The 13,065-nt window shown below is 57.1% G+C and overlaps 1 protein-coding gene across 1 annotated transcript in view; it reads left to right on the top strand.

The window, feature by feature from the left end:
- ALDH4A1 (aldehyde dehydrogenase 4 family member A1) overlaps window positions 1-4,914 on the top strand; it is a 31,397-nt gene extending 26,483 nt beyond the window's left edge. Inside the window, exons 12-15 of the mRNA XM_036868844.1 lie at window positions 629-781; window positions 1,545-1,666; window positions 2,577-2,695; window positions 3,418-4,914. Of these exons, the coding sequence (XP_036724739.1) occupies window positions 629-781; window positions 1,545-1,666; window positions 2,577-2,695; window positions 3,418-3,530 (507 nt within the window). The 3' untranslated portion in view covers window positions 3,531-4,914. The remainder of the gene's footprint in view (window positions 1-628; window positions 782-1,544; window positions 1,667-2,576; window positions 2,696-3,417) is intronic.
- Window positions 4,915-13,065: the final 8,151 nt, after the last annotated feature.

Raw genomic sequence — 13,065 nt, 5'->3', positions numbered from 1 at the left:
AGGGCAACTCGCCTCCTGCACACCCTGCCCCAGGCTCGACAAGCCCCCTTTAAGTGCCTGTGTTCACACGCACACATACACATAGGCCTGCACACCGCGTGCATCAACCGGAACACGCACGTACATGCACAGCCGTGAACACGTTCATTTAGATCTCTGAGCGGGAGCATGCCTGTAGATTCACCCACGTAAACACACGCACACCTGCATGCACACATGTCCTATACAGAAACATTTGTGTACAGGTTCATACGTGTATATAGGCACGCTGTGGGTCTGCATGCCCAAGCACATACACATAACAAACATCCATGTAATGCAGGCATATGTGTGCCTACGTACGTAAACCTAAAAATTCATGGCCATACGTTTATATGTGTGTTTGTGATGTTTGTAGTTCTAACACACACATACAGACACACACACAAGCGTGCACATCTGCGCTTGTCTCTGCCCTGGCTCAGCCAGGCCCCGACTTTTGCTGTCAGGGCCCCCTCCCCCGCCTCCCCCCACTTCAGAATTTGGGCCCTTCAGGGACAGGTGTTTGGGGTGAGTGTGTCAGGGGGCTGCTGCTGGGAATGGCCTCCAGCCAGCCCTTGACGCCCCCTACCCCCCCCCACCCCCCCAGTCCTTCAGCCGCATCAGGAAGTGGCTGGAGCACGCCCACTCCTCGCCCAGCCTCACCGTCCTGGCCGGGGGCCAGTGTGACGACTCCGTGGGCTACTTCGTGGAGCCCTGCATCATCGAGAGCAAGGACCCCCAGGATCCCATCATGAAGGAGGTGACGGGACGGGCGGCCCGGGGCCGGGAGGAGGCAACCTCTCCCCCGAGCATGGCACACGCACAGGGTCCTGGTGCTTCACGGGGCGTCATCCCATCTCACAGATGTGGAAAGCGAGGCCCTACAAGGGGACCGTCTCACACCCGGTGAGAGCAGAGCCAGGCCCTGAGCTCGGGCCTCCTGACCCCAAATCCAGTGCTCTGTCTTCGACACTGCTGACCCGGGCTGGTGTCATGGCACTTGCGCTGTCCACAGCCACCGAGGCCCCTGCGGCCATCTCAGTGGCTGACACTTGTAGACTCTTAACTGTGGGCCGGGCATTCGACAGAGATGAGGTGGGCATATCGTTCCCATTTTACAGATGAGAAACTGAGGCTCCGAGAGGTCAGGGCGCTTGCCCAGGAGGACAGTGCAGGGGTGGGGGTCTTCCTCCAGCCCCTCGATGGCAGAGGGGACGGTGATACCATCGCGCAGTTCCTGGGCCGGCTGTTGCCAGAAGTCTCTCCTTTCCAAGGGCCTGGGCCCTTGGCTCTGGGTGTGGGTCTGGCTGGCAGGGAGGCCAGAGACCCCTTGGATCTTCTGCCAGGCTGGGGTGGGGTGGGCCGGGTGGAAGCCATCCCCGAGGTCACCCAGCGGGAGGCAGCGCCTGGCGCGTCCTGCAGGGGCTGAGGAGGGGGTGGGGAGAGGCGGAGGCCACAGCAGGGAGATGGAGGCCTCGGGGTGTTGGTCCAGGTGGGGCCTGACCCTGGGGCTTCTCTCCCAGGAGATCTTCGGGCCTGTGCTGACCGTGTACGTCTACCCGGATGACAAGTACAAAGAGACGCTGAGGCTGGTCGACAGCACCACGAGCTATGGCCTCACGGGGGCAGTATTTGCCCAGGATAAGTGAGTGGCCGCAGCCCCTCCACTCTAGTCCCGGTGTCCTGTCCCCACGGGACCCTGCTGTCCCCGGAGACTGCCCTCCTGGGCGCTGATCCTAGTAATAATGCTGCCCTTGCTTCTCTCCATTCTCCTCACCTCCGCCCTGACCGGCAGGTAGACACAGGCAGTGGGCTCTTTGTTAAGATGCAGATTCCGGGGCCCCACTGTTGGCTGCTGAATGTGGGTGTCTAGGGGTGGGGCCGGGGAATCAGTGCCTTTGACCTGCTCCCCGGGTCTGATGGGGCTGCAGAGTGGAAGACAGAGGCTCGGGCCCAGGTGCACTGCTTGTCTGGCAGAGGCAGGATTCCAACTTGAGCACCGGGTCACTAAACCTGAGGCTTTGCCCTTTCCTTTCTCCGTGGTAGTGCTTGTCTCCCCGTGTCTGCACTAAACCTGAGGCTAAACCTGAGGCTTTGCCCTTTCCTTTCTCCGTGGTACTGCTTGTCTCCCCGTGTCTGCACTAAACCTGAGGCTTTGCCCTTTCCTTTCTCCGTGGTACTGCTTGTCTCCCTGTGTCTGCCTTTAAGAATGGAGGTGGGATTGGAACCTGAGGGGCAGGCTGGGGGTCTGGAGGTTCCCCAGCTCCCAAGGGCAGGAAAATTGGACCGAGATGGGCCACTCCCTCGAGTGCATACAGCCTGACCCTCATCCAGCCCTCACAGATGCCCTGCGAGGGAGGCGTGCTAACCCCCTTTTCAGAGGAGGGGGCTGAGCCTCAGAGGCTCCCGGGAGCCTGTCAAGAGCCCAGAGCTGGCGGCTGGCCTCATGCTCACCAGGGTGGCCCATGTGGGCTGGGACGGGGGTGTTGGAGGTTGGCCCTGGGTCTGGAACGAGGGTGAGCTGGCCGCCCTCTTACCGCTGCCCTGCCTTGTAGGGATGTTGTCCGGGAGGCCACAGAGATGCTGAGGAACGCTGCCGGCAACTTCTACATCAACGACAAGTCCACTGGCTCAGTGGTGGGCCAGCAGCCCTTCGGGGGGGCCCGAACCTCTGGTGAGTGGGTCCCCCTTTCCAGAGGGGGGCCGAGTTCCTGGCGGGAGACCCTCGGTCCTTCATCTCAAGGGTGTTAAGAGGAACAGCAGTAGCACCATTTACTGAGCACTGTGGGCCAGCCCTGTGCTAACTCAGAGTCCTGCCAACAGCCTCCTGAGCTCAGGTGCTGCCATTCTTCTTCCCATTTTATAGAGGGGGAAACTGAGGCCCAGGGAGGTGAAGTGACTTGCCCAAGGGCACATGGCTAGAGAGTGGTGGAGCTGGGATTTGGGTCCCAGCGCCCACACCTTTTACTGTCATACTCCAGGCCACCGTAGTCCATCCCCCTCCTGTTTACAAATAAGGAAACTGAGGGTCGGCGAGGGGCGGTGACTTGCCAGAGTTCCCAAGGGCCGGACACCAGGTCTCCCGACTCCCAGTCCAGTGCCCTCCACGGTGCTCCCCTGCCTCCCGGACACCTCTTGCAGGTGGTGTGCAGGGACCTGGGGAGCATGGGCGTCCTGCCTGCTCGCCGGCTCCTGCCTTGCTCGACCTCCGGCTGAGTGCCCTCCGCACAGATGCGCTCGGGAAACCCTGGCCGCTGTGACTGTGTTAGGGTTGGTTTGGCAATTTGCTGCCTGTGCTGTTGCCCCATTTATTCCATCAGCTCCTCCCCACTCCTTTTCCCTCTGCCCAGAGCCGTTGTATCTTTTTGGAGATAAACAGAGCTGTCTTTTCCACAGGAACTAATGACAAGCCAGGAGGGCCCCACTACATCCTGCGGTGGACGTCACCCCAGGTCATCAAGGAGACCCACAAGCCTCTGGGGGATTGGCGCTACCCGTACATGCAGTGAGCCCTGCGCGGCGCCTCTGCCGTCCACTCGTCTGTCTGTCCAAACGACTGACCTCAGTGCACTGACCCCACCCCAGGCCCTCCACCCTGCTCCCCACGGGACGACCCCCTTTCTAGGGCCGAGGCCTGCCCCCTGCCCGCCACTGGCCTTACCCACCCTTGGAGTCAGATGCCGGGCTCTGGTTTGAGATCATGCTGTGGGGAGAACAAGGCCGCCACCCTTGACCCCATCGGCTGTCCTAGAAATTCCATCTGGTAGGTGTGACCTTGGTGCCCTGCTGGTTCTCCATCTGTCCCCTTCCCTTTCCTCTACACTGTGGCCCAGTGGCTCAGGGACCTGAGGAATGGTGGTAGAGTAGCTCACGGATCCGTGGAGGAAAAGGAGGCAGCTCTGGGGCCCCTGGCAAACCTCACTACCCACAGAGGCCCCGGCCTTGGCCCCGGCTTCTCCGGGTCTCCAGGATTACGTGTGGCCACAATGGCCTACAGGGCTGGCAAGTCGTGGCTGCAGGGCATGGGGGCACCAGCTGGCCTTGCCCTCTTTAGTCCGGGCGGTTCACTAGCACTTTGCCCAGATACGTCTGTACCAGCAGGTACCTGTGCCCAACCAAATGCCTTAGACCCCGTGTGCCTTGCTCCAGAGTGCCTGAGCTCACCTGAGACCCACGGATTCCTGGCTATCTCCATTTGGGGGTCTGGGGGGACTGCTGCAGGCCACCTGCCAAGGTGTGGGATGTGCTAGTCCTTCCTGTTTGGGCTGTGAGATTGGCAGACTTTGGGGGGCCCTTCCTGCTGCTTCCCTTAGCTCTCGGGTCCTGCCTCTAGAGCCTGGGGTTTCCTGCAGGAGCTCAGCACCCACTGGCTGTGGTTGAACAGGCCCGGGTACATGTTGCTCCCACCTTCCCCAGCACCCTGAGACCTCTCCTTGGGTCCCCGTCCAGCCCGGGCTGAGGCTTGCCTCTAGAATCATCCCTCCTTTGCATGTTAGTGGCTCTGTGTGGACTGGCCCCTAGGAGGCCTGTTCCTTGACGCAGCCAATCGGTAGACACTTGCAAATGCATCCTGGGTAGATTCTGGGTGGCCAGGGAATGAGAAGTGGTGACTTTGGAGCACAGTTTTTAGGGGGCCCCGAAAGGGCTGGGCCCTCCTCAAGCACAGCTGGCATGGGGCCCCCGTGGGGCTGGAATGGCCATTCCCCAAGTGCACGGTCACACACCTTGGCCCCCGGTCAGGGGTGGGTCCTGATGCTGCCTGGGTTGTTTCCCACAAGGGGCCAGGTCAGGCGGCGGGGGCCGGAGGTGTTCCTGATTCTACTGGTTCTACACTGTGAGGTGGCAATAGGATCTGCCTGATGCCACCTAATAAAATGCCTCTTACCTAACCAAGTCGGTGGTCTTCCTGGTGGGGTTGGTGGGGACTGATCACCTTCTACGTCCGATGGAGTTGCCAGTGTGTCATTAGGTGTCGGGAGGGCAGCGTCCTTGGTGTGATGGAAGGAGGGGTGAACACTGATGGCCGGAATCCCTGCTGTGGGTGGCAGGAACTCTGGTGCCGGAGGGCCTGGGTTCAAATCCCGGCTCCAAAAAGTTGTGCAATCTCTCTGACCCTCTGTCTCTTCGTGTCTTAGATGGAAATAACCACACACACACACACACACACACACACACACACACCCATGCACGTGTGTGCACTCACATGCACACAGGTTGTCTTGAGAATTCAATGAGTTAATTCATATAAGTGCTCAGAGCAATGCCAGCTAGGTAATTCATGATTCAACAATGTTACCCATTTACCCATTGTTATAACAACCACTGTTATGTGCTGTGATAGTTAAGTTTATGGGTCAAGTTGGCTGGGCTGTGGTGCCCAGGTATCTACTTAAGCATTATTCTGGATGTTTCCATGGAGGTGTTTTTCTGGATGAGATTAACATTTAAATCAGTGGACTTTGAGGAAAGCAGATGACCCTCCACAATGTGAGTGGGCCATATCCAATCAGTTGAAGGCCTTAACAGAACAAAGGCCGGTCTCCCCCAGGCAAGAAGGAATCTGCCAGTGGCTGCCTTTGGACTCAACTGCAACTTCCTGCGTCTCTGGCCTGCTGGCCGGCGCTACAAATTCTGAACTTACCAGCCTCCATGATCACGTGAGCTACTTTCTTACAATAAATCTCTCTCCCTGTATCTGTCTCTCTCTACGCCTCATAGAGGCTCCGCTTCTCTTCAGAACCCTGAGTCATACACGTGCCAAAGAGTATGCATATGTTTTTTTCACTCACAAGTCTTATGAAGGAAGTACTGCTGTGCTCCCATTTTGCAGATGAGGGTACTGGGGTGTAGAAATATGAAGGGACTTGCGAGGGTATGCTCTCAGTGGGGTGGAAACCCAGGTCTGTCTGATTCCAAAACCCATTCTCTCTCTTCCACATGGCCAGATGTCCACACGTGGCTCGCAAAGATCTGCTCAGTTGGCCAGGTGACATGGCAGGGAGCAACCGTGGCCAGTTAGCTTGAGCCTGGAATCCGTGGGTCCAAACCCACCTGGGCCAGCTGACTTGGAGGGGAAGACACGTGTGTCCTGACCTGTCTCCACCCACAGATAATGTAAACAGAGCTGGTCCTAAACCACACAGACACCACCCTGTCCGAGGGTCCATTGCTTAGGGCTGTTGGCTGGAGGATCTCAGAGCTGTGGGAAGGGGAGGGGACTCAACCCCGGGCAGAGCCCCTGCCCTGGCTCACCCAGGAGCTGCTACTGATTTGTGCCAAAGGGGGCTTGAGTCAGGGACAAAGGGCAGCACCCAGAGTGCTCTGGCTGGAGCTCACGGAAGGGAAGGGAGGCAACTGCCTTTTGTCGTAGGGGGATACATAGACCTTGTTAACCTTGCTGAATGGAGTGACTTACTCAAGGTCACACTGAGACAGCCGCAGAGTTAGTTGGCTGATGACTGGCCAAGTGTTTTACCTACCTAGTCTCAGAGCCTTGACATTGACCTTACCAGGTAACTATTACAGCATTCTATGGAAGGGCGAGTGGAGGTCAGAGGTAGAATGATGAGCCCAAGGTCACATAGCTGGTTAGTAAAGGGCCGGGTTAGAACCCAGGGCTGTGGGTGCCACAGCCCATGCTCCTCACCACCTGCTCCATCAGGTCCCCGACTCCCAGCTATGCCTCTACCAGCGTCATTTTACCCTGGTGCCTCTGACTCCACTGAACGAGGTCAGGGGGTGGCTCCAAGCTATCGTTCACTCCGTTCTGTCTGCCCTCCCTTGTCCCCCAGGCTTGGGGCTGGTGGCTCCCGAAGGCCCAGTGCCCACCCGGGTGCCCGAGGCCTCTTTGCATGGTCACCGCAGTAAGTCCCCATGTCCACGGTGGCCCAAGGAGCCTCTTCATTTCCCTGCTGTGGCCGGGGGCCCCGCCGCAGGTCTGGGCTGGAGCGTGAACCATTTGACTGAGGCTGGATGTCCCTGCCACCGCGGTGCCGCCAGTGGGGTGTGCACGCTAAGGAAATGAGGGGCCACCTGTGCCCCGGTCACCAGGCAGACCTGGAGCTCCTGGGGGGCAAGAGGAAGCATCAGGGTGCAGACCCACGCTCTTCACAGAGTCACGCCTTCATTTTCATTAATTCCCCTACCGACACATTCGTCATCAAAGTTCCTGTAGGTCCTCTGTCTAGAGGTGGCGTAGGAAATAGTAAGAGTCACCATTACTTGAACGCAGGCTGTGTGCCAGGCATTGTGCTAAATGCTTTAAACGTCACACCGTCGGATTCTCACCGCAACCCCTGAAGGTACATTCCATTAGTCCCATTTTACAGATGAGGAGACTGAGGCACACATGGGTGAAGTAACCAGTGTACCAGTAGGAGATGACTGCCTGGGTTTCTGTTCCTCATGTCTGCCTGCCTGGGCACTGAGCACAGCCCTGATGTCCTGCCTTAACCCCTCTTACCTGTGCCTTGGCCTCCCCAATCTCAGAGTTGACGTTTCTGTGGGAGCTGGGGATCGAATGACATGTTTTAGAGCAAAGTGCCAGGTCCCGTGCCCTGCACAGAGTGAGATGCTCAGTGAATGAGAACTTACCTTCACCCACCCTCTCAATACCCTCATCCTGGATGCCTGTGCCCAGGAAGGAGATGAAGCTGGGCTTCCCTGAGCACCTATCCATGGGCAGGTGCTCCTGCTAATTAGCTTGGACCACACCAGCCTGGGAGGGAGGTACTATTATCTTGGCCCCATTTCACAGATGAGGAAACTGAGGCTTAGGGAGCCTCAGGGAGACTTGTTCAGTAAGGGACAGGTACAGGGGCAAGAGCTGGCTATACCAGCACCCCCTTGTCCTGGTCCCTCGAAGGAATGCAGCAGCTTCTGGGTGGGAGCCATCCAGCAGGTGGATGGGAGTAGGTATGGCTGACACTGGCTCCAGACATAGCCAGCCTTGTCCCCCTCCCCCGGGTTGTTGACAGCTACCCTGGATGGTGGAGCGGGTACCATATGACCCTAGGTGCCGGGGTACATGAGCTTTCTGTTCTGGGGCTCTGCCATGCCCTCCCTCCAGGCCCCAGGTGCCCGGCAGGTACTCCTCAGCCTCCCGAGCATTTAGCACACAGAGGCCTGGGAGAAACGAGGGAGCTGATGTTCTGCTGGGCACCTGCTTGGTGAGGTGCATCCGGGCAGGTGTTGTCGGAAGGAGAGTGAGGCTTGTGGAGAGATCTGAGTCTTAGGAAGGAGAGTCATACAGAATCATAGACCCTAGCCCTTTACTGGGCCTAGAATCGAGGGTCCCATGCCAGTTCCATACTAGGGCAAAAGCCATCAACGCTGTAACGTAATATTCACTATCATTTATTAAGTAGGTGCTTGATGTATCCATCCCATTTAATCACCCTTGTTTGAGGTGCCTGTGTGCATTTTACAGGCGAGGAAGCTGAGTGGAGTCAGGGCCTGCTGGTTGGCCCCTGTCCGGTGGTGCAGGCGGGGCCCTCCAGAGCCCCACAGAACAGGACCAGCCCCCTTCCCCATCCCAGCCCTTTATGCTCCCTTTAGCCACTATCACCTTTTTGGCTCTTATTGGGCTTGTGGTCATTTGGAATCTTCAGATCTTTTTCTGAATGAGACACAGCTGGCTTGAGTGGATCTCTGGACTCAAGAAGGTGTCCCAACCACAGCAGAGTCCCTCCTTCAGGCCTTAGCTGACCCCTAGTTCCCCAGCTTCTAGGGGTCACCCTACCCACTACACTTCTGACATCTCAGAGGGGTGACCAGTGAGGCTGGGTCCTCTGATAACCAGCTCTGAGGCCTCCCCTGTGCCCTCTTCCAAGGTGTCTCTGAACCAAGCCAGCTGGCTCAGGGGCTGTGCAGCTCCCAGACCCTCCTTGGGGAAGCCCTGCCTGCCTACCCCTGCTCTACCCTCAGCTGGATTGGAACTAGGTTTCCAGCTGCCCAGTTTTGTCCTGGAGGAGGCAGTACTGGTAGGAAAGAGACAGGGGAAATGGGGGGGGGAGGGGCAGAGAAGCAAACAGAGGATGTACAAAGGTGGGGTAGGGGAGAGGAGCCGATGCAACCCCCAGTCCCTGGGGTCATGCCCCTCTTGGGGGCTCCCCCCTGCGCTCCAGGCCCCTCCAACCACCATGGCAGGGGGAGGAAGGAAGTTCAGGGCAGCCCCCTCCAGCCTAGAGCAAACATGGCCAGTTCCTTTCTGTAAGCACCCAGGGAAGCAGATGTAAGGCAAATGGGCAGCATCTCCCGGGCCCCCATTTCCATGGCTCGCCCCTGCCCCATGAACTTTGCATAAGTCTGTCATGGTTCTCCATCACCTTGGCAACCAGTAGCCACACAGGTGTGATCATGGGGACCTCAGGCCCTGGACTGGGCCATGAGGATGGCAGTGTGTTCAGCCTGGGCCACCGTGGGGCATGTGCTCTGGGTGCAGCCCTGAAGGAGAACTGCAGGGCCTTGGTGTTCCTGGACGTTTGTTCTCAGGGCAGCCAGTGCCCTAGCCTCACCCACTTGCCCTTCTTAGGTGATGTCAAGGCTAGAGGGGACCGCGGAGATCATCCAGCCCAGGACATCTCAAGGGTCACGGACTGAGCCTTGTGTCATCCTGGATCTGGGCGCATGGCTGCATTTGTAGGCGTGTGCATTAGTGTCCAGGGCTTTCATCAGAATCTGAAAAGGATCCTTGCCCCTGAAATGTTAAGAAGCACTGAGTCCATTTTACAGGTGGGGAGACTGAGGCCCAGAGAATGGAAGCCACTTGTCTGAGGGCAGCCTTCAGGTTGGGGCGGAGCTGAACCAGAAGCCAAGACTTCTGACTTTCCATCCAGGGCTCCTTCTTCAGATTTTAGTCTTCAGAGAAGATCATCCATCTGGACTAATAGCCCCCACTAAGCAGGGGGACTCCATCATTCCTTCCTCATTGGAGCGCCTTGGTCAACACCATTCCCTGATTCCCCATTAGGGTCTTGGATTCCTCCAATCCACATACTTGCCACGTGGCTTTGAATAAGTTACTGTCCCTCTCTGAACCTCAGTCTCCTCATCTGAAAAATGGAGAGATAATAACAGCACCTCAAAAGGTAGTGAGAATAAAATGGGATGGCAGCCTGGCGTAGAGTGAGCCCTCCAAACATGTTAATGATAGAAATAACTTGTGCTCATTATCACCATCCTCCTCCCATGCTTCGTGGCACAGACGCTGCCTCCCCCATGGAGCTCTTGGCTGGCCCACGCCTTCCCTCCTCCTTACCCCTTCTTGGCGGCCAGCACAGCGTGGGTCATCATAGAGCTGTCCCGACATGCTTTTGACTTGATTGGAGTCCAGGGGAAATCCACCTGCCTTTCTGGCCCTTTGGCGACTGACCCTCTCTGGGCCTCAGTTTCCCCATCTGTATAATGGGTAGGTTTGTGGAGCTCTGCAGGCCCTCTTAGTTCTGATACAGTACGCCACACTATGGATGTCCCTGGTGCCCCTGGCATCTTCCAGCATGTGCTGCCTTCACGAGGGCCCTGATTTCTGTCTCCAGACCGCAAGCCGTATCCCTTGTGTGTCCTGGCTGTGTCTCTTGTGCCCCACCCAGCCCTGGCACATAGTGGGCTCTGCTAGTGCCCTCTGGATGCATGGCTTTCTCAGCCACTCTTGTCCTCCACAACGCCACACCCAGGGGGCTCCAGTTAATGCTTAGATGCTCTTTTTCTCTACCATCCCCTTACCCCCAAGCTTTGCTAAATAATCTGAGTTGGCTGGGAGTCTCCAGAAGATTCCAGGGGCACCCAGCAACTGGCATCTTTATTCTCCCTCTTCAAACTGACGCACACACTCATTGCGCCTGGAACTGGTCCTTCACCAACACCTTGGCCTTGAGGTGGGACCTGCATTGGGAGAGGGCGGCACCAGTCCCCACCCCGGTGGTGGGTGTAACGGTGACAGCTCCTGAGGGCAGAACACACCCGAATCAGACAGTACAGGGTTGAGAGCTTGGCAGCCTGGGTCTAAATTCTAGTGTCATTGGGAATTCCCTGGCGGTCCAGTGGTTAGGACCCAGTGCTTTCACTGCTGTGGGCCCGGGTTCAGTCCCTCGTCCGGGAACTAAGATCCCGCAAGCTGTACAGTGCGGCCAAAAAAATTAAAATAAAGAAATAAATAAATTCTAGCGTCACTACCTATTAAATGTGTGATTTTCGGCAAGTCGCTTAACTGTTCAGCCTCAGTTTCCTCATTTTAAAAATGGGAGTAATAATGGCTGCTTTGCAAGGTAGCTAAACGATATGATGCATAAAAAGTGCTTGGCACCATGCCTGGCACATAACACACCCCAGAAAAGTGCTATTTAGTTACTGTCCTCACGACTCCCTAAGTAGCTGGCAGGGCAGAGGACACTGGTCTCGGGGGCTCCTAGAACGCCACCAGGGACCGCGTTCCAAGGAGGCCAATGTGGCTGTAGTTTGGGGCACACAGTGCAGGAGAGAGCCGGGGGGAAGGATGGGTGAGCTGGGGTCAAGCTGGGGAGGTCTTGAAAGCCAAGGCCAGGGGCTCAGCTGTGATCCTGCAGCAATGTGGAGTTGCAGGGGGTGTTAGAGCCAAGGAATGATAGACTCAGAGCTGTCCTTCAGGGATTTAAACTGTCAACCTGAGGCAGACGGGGAGGTCCAGACAGGAAGTTATAAGGGTCTGAGCTTGGGGTGTGGCAAAAGGGGGAGGAGTCTGGAGAGAACCGATAGACACGGTGAATTAGTGCTGGGGCTTTTGACCTGCTGACACGGAGGGTGAATAAGGGCAGTCCAAAGAGGACTTCCCCATTGTACAGATGAGGAAACTGAGGTCAGGAGAGGGGAGAGCTAGGACCAGAACCCACACCTCCAGACACCCCGTGCAGGGCTCTTCTTTTCATTCTATGGGTTGGGTCTCCCCCACCCCCCACTGGTTTACATACACCCAGAGAGGGCCAGGGCCAGGCCCCAAATCACGCAGCAAATCCTGCATCTTTCCACAGCACCCAGAGGCCTCTCCCTGTTGTTTTCAATGTCTGTGGGTTGACTCCACCCTGGGGGAGGTCAGGGGCGAGGGAGGGGGTGCTCCCTCTGGAGTTGCTAAAGACACAGCCAGTATCTTTCAGGGTAACTTCGAGAAGATTTGGGCTCTTTCAGCTGGGCTCAGAGCCTGGGGTGCACCCCGGGGCAGTTCATTTCATTACAAGAAAGGACAATCTTGCACTCTGGCAAATTCACCTTTCTCCAGGGTCTGCCCTGCGCCCCGCAGTTCACACATGCCTTTTTATTTAATCCCCACACTGATCTCATGAGGCTAGAATTATTATTCCTATTTCAGTAGCAAACAGAGGCTCAGAGAGGTTAAGTAACCTGCCCATTCTCACACAGCACACAGAGCTGATGTCCAGTCCAGGCCGGCTGGAGTCATGCTGCCTCAATGTTCCTCGAGTGTAGACACACACGTCAGCAGGAGCTGGTCAATGATGTAGGTCCGTTACCAGGGGCGCAGTGCTGATACAGATGGAAGAGTCACTGCAGCGCAGAGCAGAAGTGGTTCCCGTGCACTGGGGCCAGGAAAGGGCTCTAGGAGGAGGTGAGGCTCCAGCTGGCCCTTGAAGGAGGATCAGGGCTTGGCAGGGGTGGGCAGGGGGACAGTACTGGGTTTCCAATCCCCTTTTTGTCCTTGGAGCCTCCTCCCCCCATGAGCCTGGGCCCCAGGAGCAGCATTCAGGCCTGTGACATATCCACCTAGGCTGGGCATTTTATAGCAGGCCCCCAAGGCTCCTGCTAGGCCATATTGTTGGGGCAGGAAAGGACCAAAACAGCATTCCGTGGACAAGGGTCTTTGATTAAAACAGGTCCCTGATTTGCTGGAGCCGTCTCCCTCCATTCCACTCCTTGGGGGCAGTCACCTTCAATGTTAGGAATTTTCAACTTTCCTTTCTGCCAACACCCCTGCCCCTGGGTCCTGGATCCAAGGGGGGATACCTAGAGGGGGCTCCCTCTGCGGAGGTGATGATGGATTATTGGGCTGACAGATGGCCC

The sequence above is a fragment of the Balaenoptera musculus genome, chromosome 1 (genome assembly GCF_009873245.2).
Source record: "Balaenoptera musculus isolate JJ_BM4_2016_0621 chromosome 1, mBalMus1.pri.v3, whole genome shotgun sequence".
Classification (NCBI taxonomy): Eukaryota; Metazoa; Chordata; class Mammalia; order Artiodactyla; family Balaenopteridae; genus Balaenoptera; species Balaenoptera musculus.
The sequence above is the reverse complement of the archived record's forward strand: the minus strand, read 5'-3'. Positions and strand labels throughout refer to the sequence as shown.